Source organism: Serpula lacrymans (assembly GCF_000218685.1).
Source record: "Serpula lacrymans var. lacrymans S7.9 unplaced genomic scaffold SERLAscaffold_5, whole genome shotgun sequence".
Lineage (NCBI taxonomy): Eukaryota > Fungi > Basidiomycota > Agaricomycetes > Boletales > Serpulaceae > Serpula > Serpula lacrymans.
In genome coordinates, this window is record NW_006763294.1 from 263273 (window position 1) to 281285 (window position 18013).

The following is an 18013-nucleotide window of genomic DNA, read 5'->3' on the forward strand; positions in this document are numbered from 1 at the left end:
ACTAGTATCCATGGGAAGGCGAATGAGATTTTCCCAAATAGTGCGACTGACTATATTGAGAGCAGACCCTGAATCAACAATTGCTGAAATAGTTTCGCCATTAGAGGTAACAGGGACACGAATGAGGTCGGCATGAGTGATGGCAAGAAGTGATTCAGCTGTCAAGCTTTGGGGCTTGTTGTCTAGTCCAAAATTAACGCGCTTGGGTTTCATCATTTCTTGGAGATTCTGGGAAACTTCTTTTGATAGACCAATGACATTACCAATAGATAGTGGGATAGGGGTGCTGAGAATTTGATCAATGATGGCTTTGGAGTCAAGATTCTGTGAAAGAGTAGATGAAGTCTTGAGCTGTTTTTTCTGTTTATCGGCAGGGGGATTCTTTTTGGTGTTTTGGGAAGCATCTTCCATGATTACATCGTCATTGGTGGGATCAAAGATAGGCTGTGCAATATCAAAGATGTGTGGCTTTGATGGGGCAGGTGCTATGGTTGGAACGGCAGGCTTCTCTTCTTCTTTCTTCTTTCCTTTTACAGCTTTGGCCCAATCTGGTTTAGGAGGAATGTAGACACCATCAAAGACTTGCTTGCGCTTCTCCTTAGACACTCTGTCTGGACGATCCACTGCATAGACAGGCTCTTCATCTGAATCAGAATCAGAGTCAGCTACTTCAGCAATGGACATAAAAGAAGTCGTAGTGAGGAGGTTAGACTTGGGGATAGTGCGATGTACAGCAGTTGCTATAGGTTCTTCTCTTGATCGCATGATTCTAGACCCATCAGACATGACAAAGCGACCAGTGTCATCCTTCTTGACAATTCCCTTTGACAGTAAGTCAAGCATATCTGCACATTCATTGACTCCATGACCAGTTTTTCCGCATCCATAGCAAAGGAAGGGAACATGAGGTGCTGTAGGCAGAGTGGCAGTGGGTGGAGCAGTAGGCTGAGTGGGTAAGTTGCTGCTTCCTTGAGAGGATCGAGATGGTCTGGCTGACTGGTTCATGAAAGTGGGAGGGCGAAGTATAAGTCGAGCATCAGTGTCAAGCTTGATAGCACGATAGTAGAGCAGAGGATAGTTAGGATCTTCAATTGTCATAGAACCCAACTTCTTGATAAGGGTTTCTACTTCATCCTGTTTGACAGCAGTGTGCTCTTCTTCGTCTAAAGAGTGAAGGGTTTTCTTCGACTTGGAAGGACTCAACAACTTTCTCTCTTTCTCTGTCTCAGAGGTGCGCTTTTTCTCTTTCTTCTGCTTGGTGGTTTTCCTGATATAACGAGGTGGTTCTTCCTCTTTGTCAGAGTCAGAAGAATCGTCCGGAGAACTGGAAGAGTTCTCTGAATCCGAGTCTGAATCCGAATCATCAGAGTCAAAATCTTCATCATCAAAGCGATCTCTGCGAAGGACATGCTCTACAGCCTTGACAACATCATCAAAGACAAAAGGCTGGGAGAGATCAAGGGTAGGATCTCTCTGTAGAAGTCTATTTTCAACGCGATGACGAAGGGTTTTGGGTAGTCCTTTCCAGAAGAAGCGATTGAATACGTCCTGAGTGATTTTGGATTTGGCAAGAAGCCATCCTCCAACACGAACATACTTCCTCATGTAGCTCTTGAAATCGTCCAGAGAGCCCATTTTCTTCTTGTGCGAAGCATCGACCAGCTGTTTAAGATGATGCTCTTTAAATTTGGCCTCTGCTTTTGCAGCATCAAAGTACTGGAGAATTTTGTCTTTGAGACTGTTCCATGAGGGCGTAATGAAGTGCTTCATTCCTTCAATAATTTCGCGAACATATGTGGAGCAGTATTGGAGAATGCTTGAGCATTTTTCATCGTCAGCAGTGACATTGTTTGCATGACAGATGCGCTCATAGTGGAGAACAAAATCCCTGACACGAGTATAGTCTCCCTTGAACTTCTTAGGAGCATAACGAGTGCCAGGAATTGGCATAGTGATGACTGAGAGAGTAGTAGGTTGATTCATAGTGAAAAGTATAGGGGGTAAACGCGAAGCTTGCTGAGTAGAAGCTGGTACAGAAATTGAGTTACTGGAAGAGAGGGATGGGACAGATAAAGCGGTGGGTGAGATAGAAGGTGTAGATGATAAATTAGACAGTGATGGCGATGAAATGGTTGGTATTCAGCTTGAAGGAAACCACCCCTCGCGGTGGGCTCCAATTGTCGATGATGAGAACTGTTGTTAGAAAACCACACACAAAACAAACTAACACACAATCCTCCCAGATTCCACGGAACTTGTTTATGGGCTTTGCCTCCTAGAACAGTGGAGTGGTCTGGTTGTTCGTGGGGTGGTACGTATAAAGATCCTTCAAAGTAAAACCCAGAGGTGTATGAGTGTGGGTTTTGAGGAGGAGGGATAGTTGAATTTATAGAAAGATAGGGGCTTTGTGGCGAGTATAGACGAGCACTACCTTGCTAATCGTAGCACAAGGTAGGTTTGAGAACGACAAGATGACGAGGTTCCCAGTGATAGCAGGCTCCTGACACACAAACTGTAGTGCTCGGAGGGACTCTAATTGAAAGGGATGGCAATGACTTTCAAAAGTGACAAGTGATGATGACAGCAGTTAACAGTGCAGTGTGAAGTGTTGTGACCACACCAGATCACAAGTAGCAGAGTAGCGAACTTGAGATTAGAGAAAAAGTCTGGATTGGAGTTCTTGTTGTTTTTTTACAAGGTAAAATACAGGGGTTTATATAGTAAAAGAAAAGTAGGCTATGCACAGTATAGCTGTGCAAAAAGAATGAGAAAGAACATGAAGGAAGGAATGTACGCCGACAAATCCTGTGTAGGTAGTACAGGATAAGATCGTCAAAAAAAAGGGAAAAAAAGGGATAGAACAATAAATGCTGTGAGTAATATCACAGGTTTGTACAGCCATAAAGTAAAGTCCAATAGCAAAAAGAGAGCAGGAAAATCATGGTGTCATGGGAAGATGCAGTAAAAAAAGGGCAAGGCAAAACACTATCAGTATCAACACAGTTCCTTTATTGTCAGTCAGGAATTCTAAAAAAATATGTGTCCATAAAAATGATTCAAAAATCAAAATTAATTGCACTGTAAATGAATGTTCTGCTAAAAAAAAAAAGAAACTGGAGCCACTGGTCCACCACCTAGTCCAAATCTGATGGTTTCATGGCCTTACCAATGGACTGGTTGTATTGGACCACCTAGTCAAACGAGGGAGGGAGGGGAGTAGTTCCAATTTGGAACAAGTGAGTCCCAGGCAGTGTGTGGTAGGTGTAGCTGTAGATGGACAAAAGATAAGTGTACCCAAGTGAATGGGACAGCAATGTACATAGGCAACGCAAGGGGATGAACCTTCTCCAGCTCAAAAACTACCCACCCATGGCCAAATTTTCTGCCATCATTTAATGCTTGATTTAATCAGTAGCCACTTGTACATGTAGTTAAATAAATAGGCTGTTTCTTATGATGCAATTTATTCACAGTTTGCGACTCTGAAATGTGTTACAATGCTCAAAATACTATAGCACACCAACTCAGATAGTAAAGCAACACAGCATGAAAGCATATGTTCTTGAATAAAAAATATGTCTGACTACAGCTATTCAAAATGACTCAAAGCTACACATTATTGTAATTGAAGGACAGATCCTCATTATTATGGATGACATAGATAAAGATAAGTGATTGACAAGGCCAGCAGCCAACATATTAGCAAGGAGAGTGGAGACAGCTCCATTATTGATACTAGGAATGTCCTTAACAACCTGAATAAAATCAAGTGTCATCTGGAGCATATCATTCTGGTGCTGCTGATCTTCATGCCGGTGAACTGTTTTGGCCTTGGTATGCAAATCAAAATTCTCCTTATAGTGCTTATACTTCAGAACAATTGTTGCCTGCTCCTTTTCCACTTTCTTATATTAGACCTTTTCAATCACAGCTTGATATTAGGCATTTCTGAGCACAATATCATCAGACTTGGATGCTAATTTGGCTGCTATTTTGTCCTTTGCAGTTTTGTTCTTTTCTTCTGATGCCTGTACAACAGGTTCCATCATCTTCTGCACAATCAGTATGCTACCTTCAAGGTGAGAACATTAGTGTTTACAAGGTTTTTCATAAAACTTCTCATCATCTTTATCCTTTCCCTTGCCACCTTCATTGTTGTTGGCCTAAAGAGTGCTTCTATCATTGGTTATCTTCTGTTTTTCCACCAGCTTTTTCCCTGATGCTGCTAACTATGTGTGTAATGTATCCCCAACAAAGATACTTGCAGCACAATAACCACCATGGATGCTAGGTGCTGAGAACCCCCACAGATACTTGTGGTAGGTGAGACACTGATAGGAGACTGAGTGGGCTGAGGTTGTTTCTGCTGCTTGGCCGATATGTCGATTTGAAAGTTGGAAAATGCAGAGTTGAGAGAGGAGAATGAGTGATTTCCCTGAAAAAAAAGACAAAAGCAGGCCATGTAACAACCAAGAGTTAGCTACTCTGGCGCACACAGGAACACACTATAAAGGTAGTGAATGGGGAGTGGTTACCCCTTAGGCTGCAGAGAGTTTGTTGGTTAACAAGGAGTCTCCTGGATCTATTGGGGTATATATACTAATACAGAGTGTTTGTACTTATGTACTGTACAGTTGATAAAGTCAGTGGCTGATGATGTCATGGGGCCTAGCCCACATGACCAGCTCCACTGTGTGAGAGAGTTGTATCTAAAATAAGAAGAAGGCAATGAAGCGCGAGAAAGAGGAGTTTGAACAAAAGGGGAAGTGCCGCGTGGCACCATGTGTGAAAGCTAAAGTATACAAGGTTAAAGCGGAGAATGAAAATGAAGGAAAGGTCCGAAAATTGTGTTATCGTAACAGGCCATTATAAGTGTCACTGAAAAGGGAGTTTACTGCTATATTGGCTGCTTGCTCCATTTTAAGAGATGGAGCCAATGAAGCAACATTAGGTGGGGAGAAAGGATGAGGGAGAGTGTCTTGATCGCCAGATGCACCAAATACAGGTGAGAGCAGTGATCCAATATAGAAGGAGTTCCCATGTGTAGTCTGTTGCAGCAGATTCAATCCTTGTTAGCCCCATGGAAGCTTGTTTGACAACAACAGAGCCCAGTTTGACAGTGTCTGAGACCAGTTTTATCTCACAGCTATGGGGGGATCCTTTATCCAGGGCCGCCCTTCAGCATACTTTTGTAATAGTATTAGTACAGCCACATAGAAATTGTAGAAAATACTCACATTAAGATTGAAAATTTGTGAGCAATCAGGCACCATGGACTCATGAGCACTGCCAGTAGGGTGGTGTCCTTGAATGCCAGACTGCTGCTCAGCATGGCTTTGGCATGACTTCCTCTTCCTCAGAAATAGTAGATTGTATACATATTCTGTAGGGTCTTGGCTGGGGTTGTCCGAGAAAATGAAGTGTTATTCTTTAGCATTTTGGTCCAGCAATCAATCAGTATATGATGATATGATGAGGCCCATGTGATCCTTGTAGGGAGGCCTGAGCTACTATCCTTGAAGACTATGTTTTCAATGGAGTCATTATTGGACACATTGCTGATATTGCCATTGTTGACAGCAGGCTAAATTAAAGGATAACACAATGTCTCTGGTGTTACAATACACAATTCTCAGAATTTCAAACCTTTAGCCTCTGTTTCAACTTTCTTTTAGACTTTTGTGCTATATGGCACTTTCCTTCCCAACTTTACTTTCTTGCGCTGCACTGCTTCATCTGTGACAACGCCAACAAGACACAGTCTTGGGGCACTGGAGCACAACAACAACAACAACTCAATGGAGGAAAGGAAGCATACAACCTATCAAAGGAGGGAACTTGCTATACTAATATTTAGTGTTGCTGCAGTTTGGTTATGATTGGTTTTGATTCAGTTATTATTAGTTAATGCCTAATTTGGTTTATAGAAATCAATTTAATTACAAACCATAGTTTCAGTTTAGTTTCAATTTATAACTGACTCCAAACTGAGATGGCACTTTCTTTAGTCATCCCACTTATCTCATCAGTCAGGTTGACAATGCCATTGGTCACTCTCATGGAATTAGCAAGTATCTCATTCTGATATTTTGATTACCAATAAACTCATCCACTATCAGTGTCTACAATCTGTTCTCTGCTAAAGTCAAGGAGTCTACTGGCTGTGGTCTCCATGCTCTCGCTGCATTTTATTGGGGTTAGGGTTTCTGTGCGCAGATGTGCACAGAGGGTAGGGTTAGGATTTAGCATCTCCTACTGTTGCAATGTTAGCATACACACAGGAGCCCACTGCATGTTGGAGCCTTGGAGATATAGCTGTTGTTTATTTAGGAGGTAGTATAAACTGCAGGGAAGAGAGTATCATTTGCGTTTAGCACATATAAGAATGTTGATAAGTGGACAGAGGAGCGTAATGGGCATAAATGGTTTCCACCAGTTACAAACTATTTTAAATCACAATTTTTTAAAAATCAAACTATAAATAACCATTAGTAAGCCAAACCTTGGTTTAGTTGGTCACATAATTTCCCACCGGTTTTAACTGGTTTGAGCTACAAACTGCGGCAATACTACTAATGTTGGTAGACACTAGAAGAGGACTCACTGAGTCCCTCCCCATGTATTGCTCCAGTATATATGTATATATACTAAAATATATGTGGTACTGTACAGTTGGGAATAAAGTTCAAAGTCTAATGTCTAGCATGTGACTATGAAAAGTCCAAAATGTAAAGTAAAGTCAATGGTCACATAATCAGTCATGTGACTTGGAAAATGAAAAGTAAAAGTGCAAAAGTGAAGCATAAGTACACAGGCGCTGGTATGTCAGTTGTAACAGCAAGTGGGGACCCCCAATTGCATTTTTTTACTTTTACACATTAAACAAGTTGTTATATTGGTGCAACCAAAGCAACAAGTGGATGTCAATGCTCTCCTGTTACGATAACACATTTTTGGACCTTTCCTTTTATTTTCATTCTCCGCTTTAACCTTTACTATAGTTTTCACACTCTGTGCCATGCAGCACTTTCCCTTTGTTCAAACTCCACTTTCTTGCACTGCACTACCTTTCTTCTTATCTTAGATACAACTCTCTCACGCAGTGGAGTGTATACGGGCTAGGCTCTATGACATCATCAGCCACTGCCTCTAACAACTGTATAGTACATACATACAAACAAACCTGTAACAGTATATAAACCCCAATGGATCAAGGAGACTCCTCAGTGAGTCCTCTTGTTGTATCCTCACAACTAACTTGTTGAAACCTAAGGGGTGATCCCTTTTATTACTCTCTGACCAGTCAACGGTACATACTGTTGATTGGTATTCCCTTTTGCTTGTCTGAGTTGTGCGCCAGAGTAACTAACTCTTGGTTGTTACATCTCCTTCACAGGATGGAACAAAAATTTGTGGTGTTAACCACTCAGAGCGGCAGGCTTCAGGCTAACCCCTTGCAAAAATTCAACAAAAAGGTTGATATTGTTGCTAACCCCAGCACTTTTGACAAAGACCAGGCTAAATTTGCTGAATGGTGGATTAAGCTCCAGATTTGGGTGAACTGCTGTCTTGTTGTGACTCAAAGGACCTGTGGCAGGTTGATATGCCCAAGTACAATTACAGGGGTGCTATACTTCTGGTTTCTGGCCAAGCTGGGACAACCTCAAGGCAAAGGTTGAAAAATATTTCAAGCCACAAACTGAGCGTGACTGGGCACACCAGCAAATCTGTTCCTTCAGACAAGGACACATAAGGACAGACAACTTTGTTACTCGGTTCCTGGCCCTCTTAATCCAAAGGAGCCTTGGAAATGAACACACAGTAGAGTTGTTGGAACAAAATATGGCACCAGCCATCGCCCAACAGCTCTACATACAGGGCAGAAGGGAGGACAACCTGTCAGAAGCAGCAGAAGCAGTCCAAGACATTGGCAAAGCTCAGGAGCTCCACTAAATGCAATTTGGCAGTGTGCCCACCTACAAAAATAACAACACTTCTCAGAGGTGTCCTGGGTCATCAAATCAAAATCAAAATCAAAATTATTCTCACGGGTTTAGGCCATTTGAGCTGCAACCAGGGCAGGGGGCCCCTATGGATATTGGTGCAGTCCAGGGTGGACAAATGCACAGATTTGAGGGAACTGCTATAGTTGTGGTCAAGAGGGACACATAGACCATCAAAATGGGGCACCAGGTGTGCCAATTAGAAAATGAACAACCAGACAATCAGCTCCATACTCTGGCTAGTTGTTTGTCACAATCTCTTACTTCTACCCTATCTAAAACCAATAATAATAATAAATCTACTATATCTATAATCTCTCCCAACCTTATCTTATCATTATTCACATTACAAATCACGTGACAAATGACATACATTAGACACTTACCAATTGCTTCATGCTTTACGTATGTTGCTCAGTCAGCGCAAGTCACTGCTTGCAATTAAACTACTTGACTTTCTGTTAACTCAACATAAAAGTTAGGCTCTCACTGTAACAACCAAAGTTTGTATACTCTGGCACACAATAAGATAGGCAGAGAGTGGTGAGTGGAGGAGAGGATAATCTTCCTTATGGTAGGACCAAGTTTGTGATGGGTAAATAACAGGAGGACTCGCTGAGGAGTCTCCTTGATCTATTGGGGTATTTATACTACTACAGACTATTTGTACATGTGTACTATACAGTTGATGAAGGCATGGGGTTACTGATCTAGCCAATTGTACATCCCTTGCTAAGGACCTTTCCACACAATTAGTAATTATGATAGATTACACCACTTTTTTCTTTTTCTTATTGGTTAGGCACTTAGTCAGACCACTTTCTTATTCTTTCCCCTGATTGGTCTGACCCTTGTTGTTCACTATATAAGGAGTTATAAGGAGTAGATACTTCATATATTATTCCTTAGTTCAATATTAATTTGGATTCAAGCTCATATTGATACTCCTCAAAGCCATACTCAGCTTCATTATCTAATCAACAAGAACCTGACCTGATATTGGTTTTGTTATATAGCTTCATATCAGTTGCCTGACAACAGTGACCTTACCTGAATGTCAAGATCAGAGAATACAGTCCTAGGTGTGGTAAAAACTATTGGTTAGTACAGGTTCTGTGATTCTGGAGACTCTAGTATGCCATATTGTGTGAAATATTTCATAATGTGTTCTACTGTGCAAACTGAGACTCCTATACAATCTGCCACTTCATCCTCACTCAGCTGTGACATTGTTAGGAAGCAGATGACAATCCATTGGATCTCCATAGACACTTGACAGCCTGCAGGCATTGCTGGAAAGGATGTTGAGATTAATGTTCAAGTGCAATGTTCAGCAAACTCACCACTAATCATTCTTTCCATTCCCATGCACAATTACTCAGCAATAAAGGGTCTACCAAAATGCAATTGCCAAACCCTGTTATCCTTTGCATTGGATGTATAACACATACTGCAGAATGCCTCATGCATCACAAAAATAACAGTGGTTTCTTGCTACAATAAATCCTCGGCAAGATATGCTCATTTCTTTTGAGGGACCTTCAAGTTTTGTGATTTTTTTGCGGCAACAGGTCACATGAAATACACAATACTCAAAATTTCACTCAAGAACGACTGGGGACGAGCTTACCGACTCCGTTTACAAGTAGACTGACTGAAATGTTCAAACCTTGGTTATAGTGAGGTTGTCACCAACTCCATGCGGGTCGGGATGTTTTCCGGCACGGGAGTGAGCACATGACTGTGGAACCGGGTAGATATGGCTGAATAAGGAAAGTATCGGAAATGACAGCCCGGACGAGCCGATGCCAGCTCAGTGCAAGAAGAGTTGCTTTGGGGCTTGCTGGACTGCGGGGAATCGCGACCAGGCCTTTATCTTTTCATTTCCTGTATTGCCCGACATACACTTCGCCATCGATATTGCCAGCTTCGAACGTTCAGGCGGGGCCTTCTCTATCTCGGCCGACAGCGGGGACTTTGGCCCGAACGTGCGTGAACGAGGATCAGAGCAGGTACGGCGAACTGAAGAAATTAGCACAGCGGCAAAACAAGCCAGATAAGACATACATAGCTTAGGGTGATACAGGAACAGGGAGCTACAGCATATACGGGCCCATACATCCCCAGAACACCTTCACTTGGTGAGCTCTAGCGTTCCTCGTTGTCTCAGCACCCATTAAACGCCATTCAGTCTATCACTGATCTCCGTTCGCAGTCTGTTGTAGTACCGTTGTCTATACACAGAGCAGCTATCAACCGTCACCAATTTTACCTGCAACGTTGAAGCAGCGTGCCCCAGTTCAAACTCCAATATCTACGAAATTCTATTGATATTAACATAGCCCGACGAACAGCGCTTCTGTAATGCCAGAAAGCGATTTCAGAACTGATATCATGCCAAATGACACTAATGTTGTGCAACAGCTCGGTCTGGCCGCCTCGGACTCTATCGATGGCCCTACTAAACCAAGTACGGACATTACGGAAATAGTAAACGCCACGAGTCTCTTTCGTAGCCTCGAGGACACGGGCAGCGTACAGGACCTTATCGACACCTTTGGATGTCCTCCCAGTTCTCTCACTACCAGCACTAACGCGAGCTTCGCTTCTTCATCCCCTTACGATTCGACAAATCTCATCCGCAAAGTGCCTCACTCCCGCCGCGTGGGTTTCGCCCGTCCTCCTTCAAACTACAAACGTCCGCCAAGTTTAAACGATCTTTCTTCTTCTTCGCCCAACTCAGTTCCCTACTCCACTTCGCTCCAATCCTCTCGCTCTTCTCTCGATATCACACCTACCTCAGGATCGGACTCCCCAAACCCGGGTACTTCCCCTCCCGCTCCTCCTCCGCGCTCTCCGCTCAGACCTCCTCCACGCTCGTCTACTTCAGACTCCCCAAAGCCCACTCAGCCTAGGCAACTCGAAGAGGAGGAGCCTCCAGACAAACCATCTGAACAAGACCTCCTAAACTCTTCATCAGCCCTGGCTAAAGTCATGCCTTTACTACGGTCTCATAGTTTTGGTTCTTTGTCCGCCTTACTAGAGTCTCTCGACCCCGATGCACAAGCAAAACACACTTCTCGACGCTCCAAAACACCCGAGAAGGCTCTCCCCACTCCACCTGACGACAACGTTCCTCCACTTCCATTCGCGTTAGCCTCACCTGGGTCTCAGCCGACTGTTTCTACCGTCACAGACGATGCAGTGTCAATTGCATCCTCGTTGTCACTCGCAATTGCGCCGACAATGACGAAGCGAACACATGCCCTACTAGAGCTTCTCACTTCAGAACGTGCTTATGCATCCGATCTCGCATTGATAAGGGACATTCACATTCCGCTTGCACTAGGTAGGTACACTTTTCCTTTGTTCTACTCTATACTCACCGTTTTCGTAGGCCAGCCAGCACCCTTCAGCGTAGCTACACCCGTCACCCCGCCGACATCGTCTGGATCGTCGTCGCGCACGATGTCAACAGCATCGGACTCATCAACGTCATCATCGCAGATAGGACCCGCCATGACACGAGACGACACGAAGATTGTTTTCAGCAACGTAGCCGAACTGGCAATGTTCTCCGACACGTTCGTCGAGCGCCTCGAGGATGCGCTCGGGTCAGTGTTGGAAGGGGGATTAGGCTACGATTGCGTAGGAGAGCTGTTTTTAGAGATTGTGAGTATATACATAAAGATTGGCTGACTGTCGTTCTAACAGTGGGCACAATAGATCCCTGCGTTGGAACCCCCATACAAGACGTATATCACCCGACATCCAACAGCGCTCGCTCACCTCAATGCTTTGCCCTCCAGCCCAGCCCTTACTTCATATCTTGAACGCACACGTACGCTCGCCTCTTCACTTACTCACGCGTGGGATTTGCCCTCCCTCCTCATCAAGCCCGTCCAGCGTCTACTCAAATATCCTCTCCTCCTAGCCGCCATCATCGCTGAGACACCAGATGCTCACCCTGACAAGGAAAACTTACGTTTGGCACGCACACGTATGGAAGATGTCGCACGCAGCGTGAACGAAGGGCGCAGGCGGTGGGAAATCGTCAAAGAAGTGCTGAGCGCCAAAGTGGGGGAGGTACCGAAGAAGAAAGGCGTCGGGGTTGGGGTGACTGCCTCTGTAAACCTGAGTCGAATGAAGAGTCTGCGTGGGGTTAAGTTGAAGGAGAACAATGAGGAAGCGGAGCATGTGGCAGCGATGGAAGCTGAGCTCAAACGCTACTCAACGTTCGTGAAACAGTTTGCAAAGGAGGTGGTAGATTGGCGGGCTACGGTGCATGTGCTGATCATGCGCCTGAGAGAATGGGCGGTTTCGTTCGGCAAAGTAATTGGGTTGTCGGAAACTCAGAAATCGGAGGCGTTTGATGCATTCATGACTGTCGTTAGCGACGAACTGCTTGCACTTTCGAACACTCTTGAGACAGACATCAAGAACCGCCTGCTACTTGACCTCGCAAGTCTTAAAGACTCGATGCAAGCCCCCTTCCGACTCATCGACGCTATGAACACCCTCGAACCATTGCATTATGGCCTAGCTAACCTCAACTTCTCCAAGAACCGACCTCCTCCAGCTCTGCTCGAGGCATCACAGTCGTACCTTGCTTTGCGCGGGCAGCTTCGCACCGAGCTCCCAGACTACCTTACTCTGCTCGACAAAGGCATGGCCATGTGTGTGCTTGAACTCTCACGCCTACAATCGCGTTTCTGGGCCGACGTGCGGGATAGATGGGGTGATCTGTGGGACGCTCTTAGGGTTGAGGGAGAACGCAATGCTGGGGCAGATGAGACGCTAAGGGTGTGGTGGGAGCGTTGGGCAGATGCAGAACGCCGCATTCTCGATATGAACATAATCAACCCTAAGAAGGTTTATGTCGAGCGGCCATCACGCCGACGCACCTCTGCAGCTGTAGTCACGACGACACTCTCTGCACTAGACCCTTCCCACGCATTATCCCCCACCAGCACATCATCCAAACACCGTAGTCAGGGGTCAGTAGACTTTGGTGGCTCACACAGGCGAAGTGGGAGTAGCGCCGCTGGCACTGGTCTCAGCCAGCGACGCTCGAACGAAAGCCTCCGTTCAGGCAAATCAGGCAAATCAAAGACGAGTAGACATAGTCGTCCAGAAGAACCACAGCCCCAGTATGAATACTACCCTCACCCACCGCGTCCGACACCCACATCTGTCCCACAGCCATCCCCTACACATGTACCGAAACCGTCGCGCACGAAGAGCGTGCCGATGGTCCCTCCGGTGCGTACGTCAACAACGTCGTCGTCGCATGTGTTGAGTGGGGAGGTCAGCCTTCCACCAAGCCCACTGCCTTACATCGACCTAGACGATGACCGTGGTCGGACACCTGCCCGTCGTCCAAGTCTAAAGAAGAAGATTACAGAAAGCCTTCGCCCGTCCTCATCACATTCTCGTCACCGTCGCCGCTCATCGTCAGTCAAGTCACTTGGTGCACCTTCCCTTATAGCTCCATCGTATCACACAACAGACACTGCTCCATTACCGCCATACCAGGCTGCCGCTTCAATGGCCCGACGAGCCGAGTTGCAAGAGACTCGTGCACTATATTTATGTCGTGCGGTGCATCCGTGCAGCCCGCCAGATGGAGTGTCCTATCGTAATTTACCTTTCTTCACACTTCAAGTTGGAAATGTCTACAGCGTGTTACGGGAATATGGACACCCGTCTACACACGAAGATCTGCCATTGTACGTAGATGATGGCGAGGACTGCCTACTTCTGGTTCGTGATCAGTCAGAAGACGTTGGATGGGCACTTGCGAGTTTCTTGATTCCATTGGATTAATGTGTACCATATGTGATATCCATCTCCTATGATTTACTGTCATTCATCTATCGATATTTGTGTTCATGCCACATTCTTTCATTTCCTACTTACACGACACATTTCTTTTTTGTCAATTCCTTTCTCTTTTTTAGATGTTGTACAAAAGCGTTCAGTCGTAGTTTAACTAGTCTTCGCTCGTATACCATAGGGAGCATAGGCACCCATAGTCATTAACTGTAATACCCAGTGTGCATACACAGCAACGTGCAATGAATTCCAGTAGTATTCAAGTCTGGCTGCATTTAATAACCAAGAAATAGCGTACATGAGCATGACAACAGATGGAACGACCCAGATACATATTCATCAGTAAGGGGTGTGATTCGGCTCATGCTCCTCAGAATCTATAATTTCCCCTGCAGCATTCATAGGCCACAAGGAATTTTTGAAAACATTCTGAGGGTCATATTTCTGCTTAATTTCAACGAGACGGGACCAGTTAGTGCCATAACATCCGATGATACGGCCAGGAGGCTCTAAACGGCCCAAGAACTAAAATTCGAGTGTGTAAAAATTAGCGACAGCGTGTGGAATGTTGGGACGATTACACGCACACTCGGGAACGGACCGCCTACAGTCACTGGTGCCAGCGTTTCTGCGATCCACTACACCACAGTTAAGCAAAACAGCAAGAGCAAACACTAGTAAACCATTGTTGACTCACCTCTTCCGCAGAATGAACACATTTAGGATCATTAAAGCTCATATCCCATTGATGCAGCGCAGCAATAGTGAATGATGCCTCGCGCTGAGCCTTCGGAATACAACCATCCTCGAAGTCTGCAATTGCACCTCCTGCCAACTCGAATAACCATGCTACGCTACATTAGTGTATTGCGCCTTGCCACTAGATGAATTAGCTCACTGCAACCGACGGGCGTGTCAGAGAATTGAATGACGGTTTTGTGGATGATTTCGTCCGGAAGAGAGTTGATCAAGGCGGATCGAATGAACCATTTATTTCCAGCTGTTCATCAATATTATAGGTTCATTAGAAACTGGTTTAGGGTTGATGATAACAAATGCTTACCTTTTCCGCGGAGAACCTGAGCAACACTATCTTGCTGATGTAAGAATGACTTCTCGTCAACTTCATTTAATAAGCAAGTCTCTCCATTCCACGAGGATATCGCTGATAAGTACTCCTGTCCTTTTTCCTTTGGCCCAACATAGCACATCTGGATAACGACTAGGGAGTCCTGGCCTGCAGGTCCAGCTGTGAGGAGAACGTTTGCATAAAGCTCCCGTGGGGCACCCTTGATGCAGTCACGGAAATGCTTGATGAGGGATGGGGCAGTGGCACGGTGAAAGCGGCTGTGGCGCCGTCAGCTGAACGTCTATTATCCAATGAAGGAAAACTCATGGCGATAACTTACTAGATCAGATTGCCTGCAAAAACGACAGGAACGGGAAAAGCTTTGGCCTTATACCTTGTGACAACGCCAAATGCAGGGCCGGCACCACGAAGCGCCCACCACAAATCTAACCTCACAAATCAAAATAGACCAGCAGTATTGGGTTTGGAATCAACCTACCTGAATGCTCGCTTTCGCTAGCGTACACAATTCTACCGTCTGCTAGTACGACTTCGGCTTCAATAAGGTTGTCAACACTCAATCCGTGCAGTCGACCGAGGAAACCGAATCCCCCCAACACCATGATGGCAGAACCAGCGGGGTGAGCAGCGCTAGAAAAATGAAATGAAGTAAGTGATGTGAACAATAGAGCAAAAAGGGGACCGACAAGGGTACGTGATAAGGCACAACACCAGCCCCACCTGAGAAAGATATGGCCTCCAAGGGTTGGGCAGCGGTGAACTGGTCAATCTCTTTTTGTCTCATACCAGCTCCGAACGTCACGAGTGCGAAGGGGTGAATGGGCGTGGCATGAGTGAGCAAGTTCTGCGGAGAGTCGAGAAGTGTCGAACTGCCGAAAATTGTAGTGGCAGCAGGTCCCAACGAGTGATATATGGATGGAGCCAGTGGAGGTCGGATGGGTCCATCGTTGAGATAGCCAAAGGGATCTCCACCAGCGGTAGATGGAGCCTGGACGTCGGGTGCTTTCTGAATAGACCCGCCAGGCGGCGATGGCGTCGTCACTCCTGTTGAGGTTGATCCTCCAGGGCGAGGGAATAGCGGGGAGAGATTACCTCCAAATGGATTCGAAAGATGAGAAGCTGCTACAGGGAATCTGTTGCCTGAATTCTGACTACCAGAGCTTTGGCTACCGCTAGAATTAGATGAGCTCGTAGAAATTTGGCGTGAATCGAAGGTTATATCTTCCACGCCCAATCTACGACGGGAATTCGATGGAGGTTGATCCTCGTAGGGGCTGGGAAAATTGGAACTTGGAGACTGAAGGAAACTAGCGACGGCTTGTGAAGCCGAATCATAGACACGCAGTCTAACGTCGTCCTCCCTTCGTCGTTTACCGCTTGCTGGTTCCTGCATAGATGGCCCCGCTCTATTTTTTCCTTTACTGCCTATTGAAGGCATGTCACGAATACTGGTAAAGGCTCCAGTACTTTGTGGTATTTCGATGTCGGTGTCAACTATCTTGCTGAGGTCGACAATGATGTCGCCACCGACCGCCCAACCAGCTGTACCATAGCCACCTGCTTTCACGGACAGAGAGAGCGAATACTTGTTACAGAATATGATGGTCCTAATTTGGAATGGCAATCAAAATCGCGTGGGCTCCGTGCAACAAATACTCACTGGCTGATGTCCTGAGCGTGACGAGGGCAGACGACAACTTTAGCGGCTGTTTTGACATTGCCATTGAACATCTTTGAGTACTCGATGAAGCTACATGAACCAAATGAAAAAGGATTCTGGTGCATCTTTGTAGTACTTACTTTGGATTGGTTCTGGGATATACATTTCCTGCTACGATCCGCGTCAGCTCCTCCAAGAGAACTGATGATAAATCAGGGGAGTCTGTGAGCACATGAGAGGCATCGGTCGAGCTCGCCATAGTAATGTGGAGTCCAAGGGAACGAAAAGAAATAAGGTGTTGGGTGTTGGGTGGACCCACAATATATGAGCTGGCAGTACTTATAAGAATGGATAGGTGCAGTGAGGAGTAGATTGACCGTCAGCTTACTAGAAGATGATATAAATTTTACATATTGGCAATTCAGGGTATAAACCTGTTATCCATATATTTCAATTTGCACTAAAGAGGTAAGAAAAAGGAGAGGAGTGAGGACGTTGACAGGTGGTGCAATATAATAATAACTTATATCTCCGCTACTACCATCCACTTTTTGGTAAAATGTGCTGTGCTATGCCGTATTTTTACTAATCTAGTAAAAACTGGCGAAAAACTCTGTACCGAGGTCGGGGTTCGCGGAACAAACCATCCTACTCCAGATTTGCCTCCGCCAGGGACGCTGGCAATGATCCCAAGGTCGAGACTCAGACTATATAGAATGCAGCAGCCTCGGTTGCTTGTTTTTCTACAGGATTATGTTTATTGAACATCGCGTACATTTTCTAACCTCGTTTAACAGAGACACGAGGCTGCGACTTATTCGTGTAAGTTATATGTGATGTAACTTCCTCAACTTTGCACTCTACCACAGCCTTTCCCAAAAGTCCAAACGGTAGCGCTAGGCACTATTAATGCTTCAGCCCCGGGCCCCATGTCCTAGACTTGCCAAGCTTAGCACATGCCAAATAATCAATACAAACTGAACCGACGTGACCGTGTTATTATGTGAGTCTCTTTTCACTTCTTGTGCAATCATCTCCACTCGGACCGCTGCAATACTTGTCACATACACTCTCTGAGTCAGACCAAACAAGCCCCTGAGTCACAGATAGAAACACATGTTGTAATATCACGTAAGATACAAGATTGATCTGAGGCCCATCATGTAACGGCTTCAAGTCCTTATCGTAACTAGCTCATCGGCGCCGGGCGCCCAGAAAATAAACTCAACTTAGTTCCAATCCCATCCGTTCATTCGTCGCGAGGCGCAAGAAATACCTTCAGAGGAAGCGGTACCTCATTCTCCACTCCTCCCCCCAAAGTCGGAACCATGACACGGCAGGCTTCTCAGCGAATATTCTTCCTTGTGTCCCAGCGAGAGAACTCGAAGTTGTAAACTAGCTCCACAAGAAAAACTTGTATCTCAA

General features: G+C 45.4%; 5 protein-coding genes across 5 annotated transcripts; 2 read left to right on the plus strand and 3 right to left on the minus strand.

Moving 5' to 3' along the window:
• Positions 1-97: 97 nt before the first annotated feature.
• Positions 98-478, minus strand: SERLADRAFT_384406 (uncharacterized protein; the record flags this gene model as incomplete). Its single annotated transcript, XM_007316249.1, has 1 exon — positions 98-478. A coding segment is annotated over one exon (199 nt), but the record flags the coding sequence as incomplete, so codon positions are not given.
• A 731-nt stretch (positions 479-1209) lies between these two features.
• Positions 1210-1950, minus strand: SERLADRAFT_347996 (uncharacterized protein; the record flags this gene model as incomplete). The annotated part of the gene is made up of 1 exon (XM_007316250.1): positions 1210-1950. A coding segment is annotated over one exon (741 nt), but the record flags the coding sequence as incomplete, so codon positions are not given.
• A 5447-nt stretch (positions 1951-7397) lies between these two features.
• On the plus strand, positions 7398-7953 carry SERLADRAFT_435983 (uncharacterized protein; the record flags this gene model as incomplete). The annotated part of the gene is made up of 2 exons (XM_007316251.1): positions 7398-7556; positions 7624-7953. 2 exons carry the CDS (start codon positions 7398-7400, stop codon positions 7951-7953), a joined length of 489 nt encoding a protein of 162 aa, XP_007316313.1.
• A 3044-nt stretch (positions 7954-10997) lies between these two features.
• On the plus strand, positions 10998-13829 carry SERLADRAFT_367749 (uncharacterized protein; the record flags this gene model as incomplete). Its single annotated transcript, XM_007316252.1, has 3 exons — positions 10998-11352; positions 11401-11675; positions 11730-13829. 3 exons carry the CDS (start codon positions 10998-11000, stop codon positions 13827-13829), a joined length of 2730 nt encoding a protein of 909 aa, XP_007316314.1.
• Positions 13830-14067: 238 nt separating this feature from the next.
• On the minus strand, positions 14068-17076 carry SERLADRAFT_414308 (uncharacterized protein; the record flags this gene model as incomplete). The annotated part of the gene is made up of 11 exons (XM_007316253.1): positions 14068-14363; positions 14426-14476; positions 14536-14687; positions 14737-14838; positions 14902-15185; positions 15248-15353; positions 15407-15558; positions 15615-16535; positions 16589-16678; positions 16729-16917; positions 16977-17076. 10 exons carry the CDS (start codon positions 16845-16847, stop codon positions 14178-14180), a joined length of 2163 nt encoding a protein of 720 aa, XP_007316315.1.
• Positions 17077-18013: the final 937 nt, after the last annotated feature.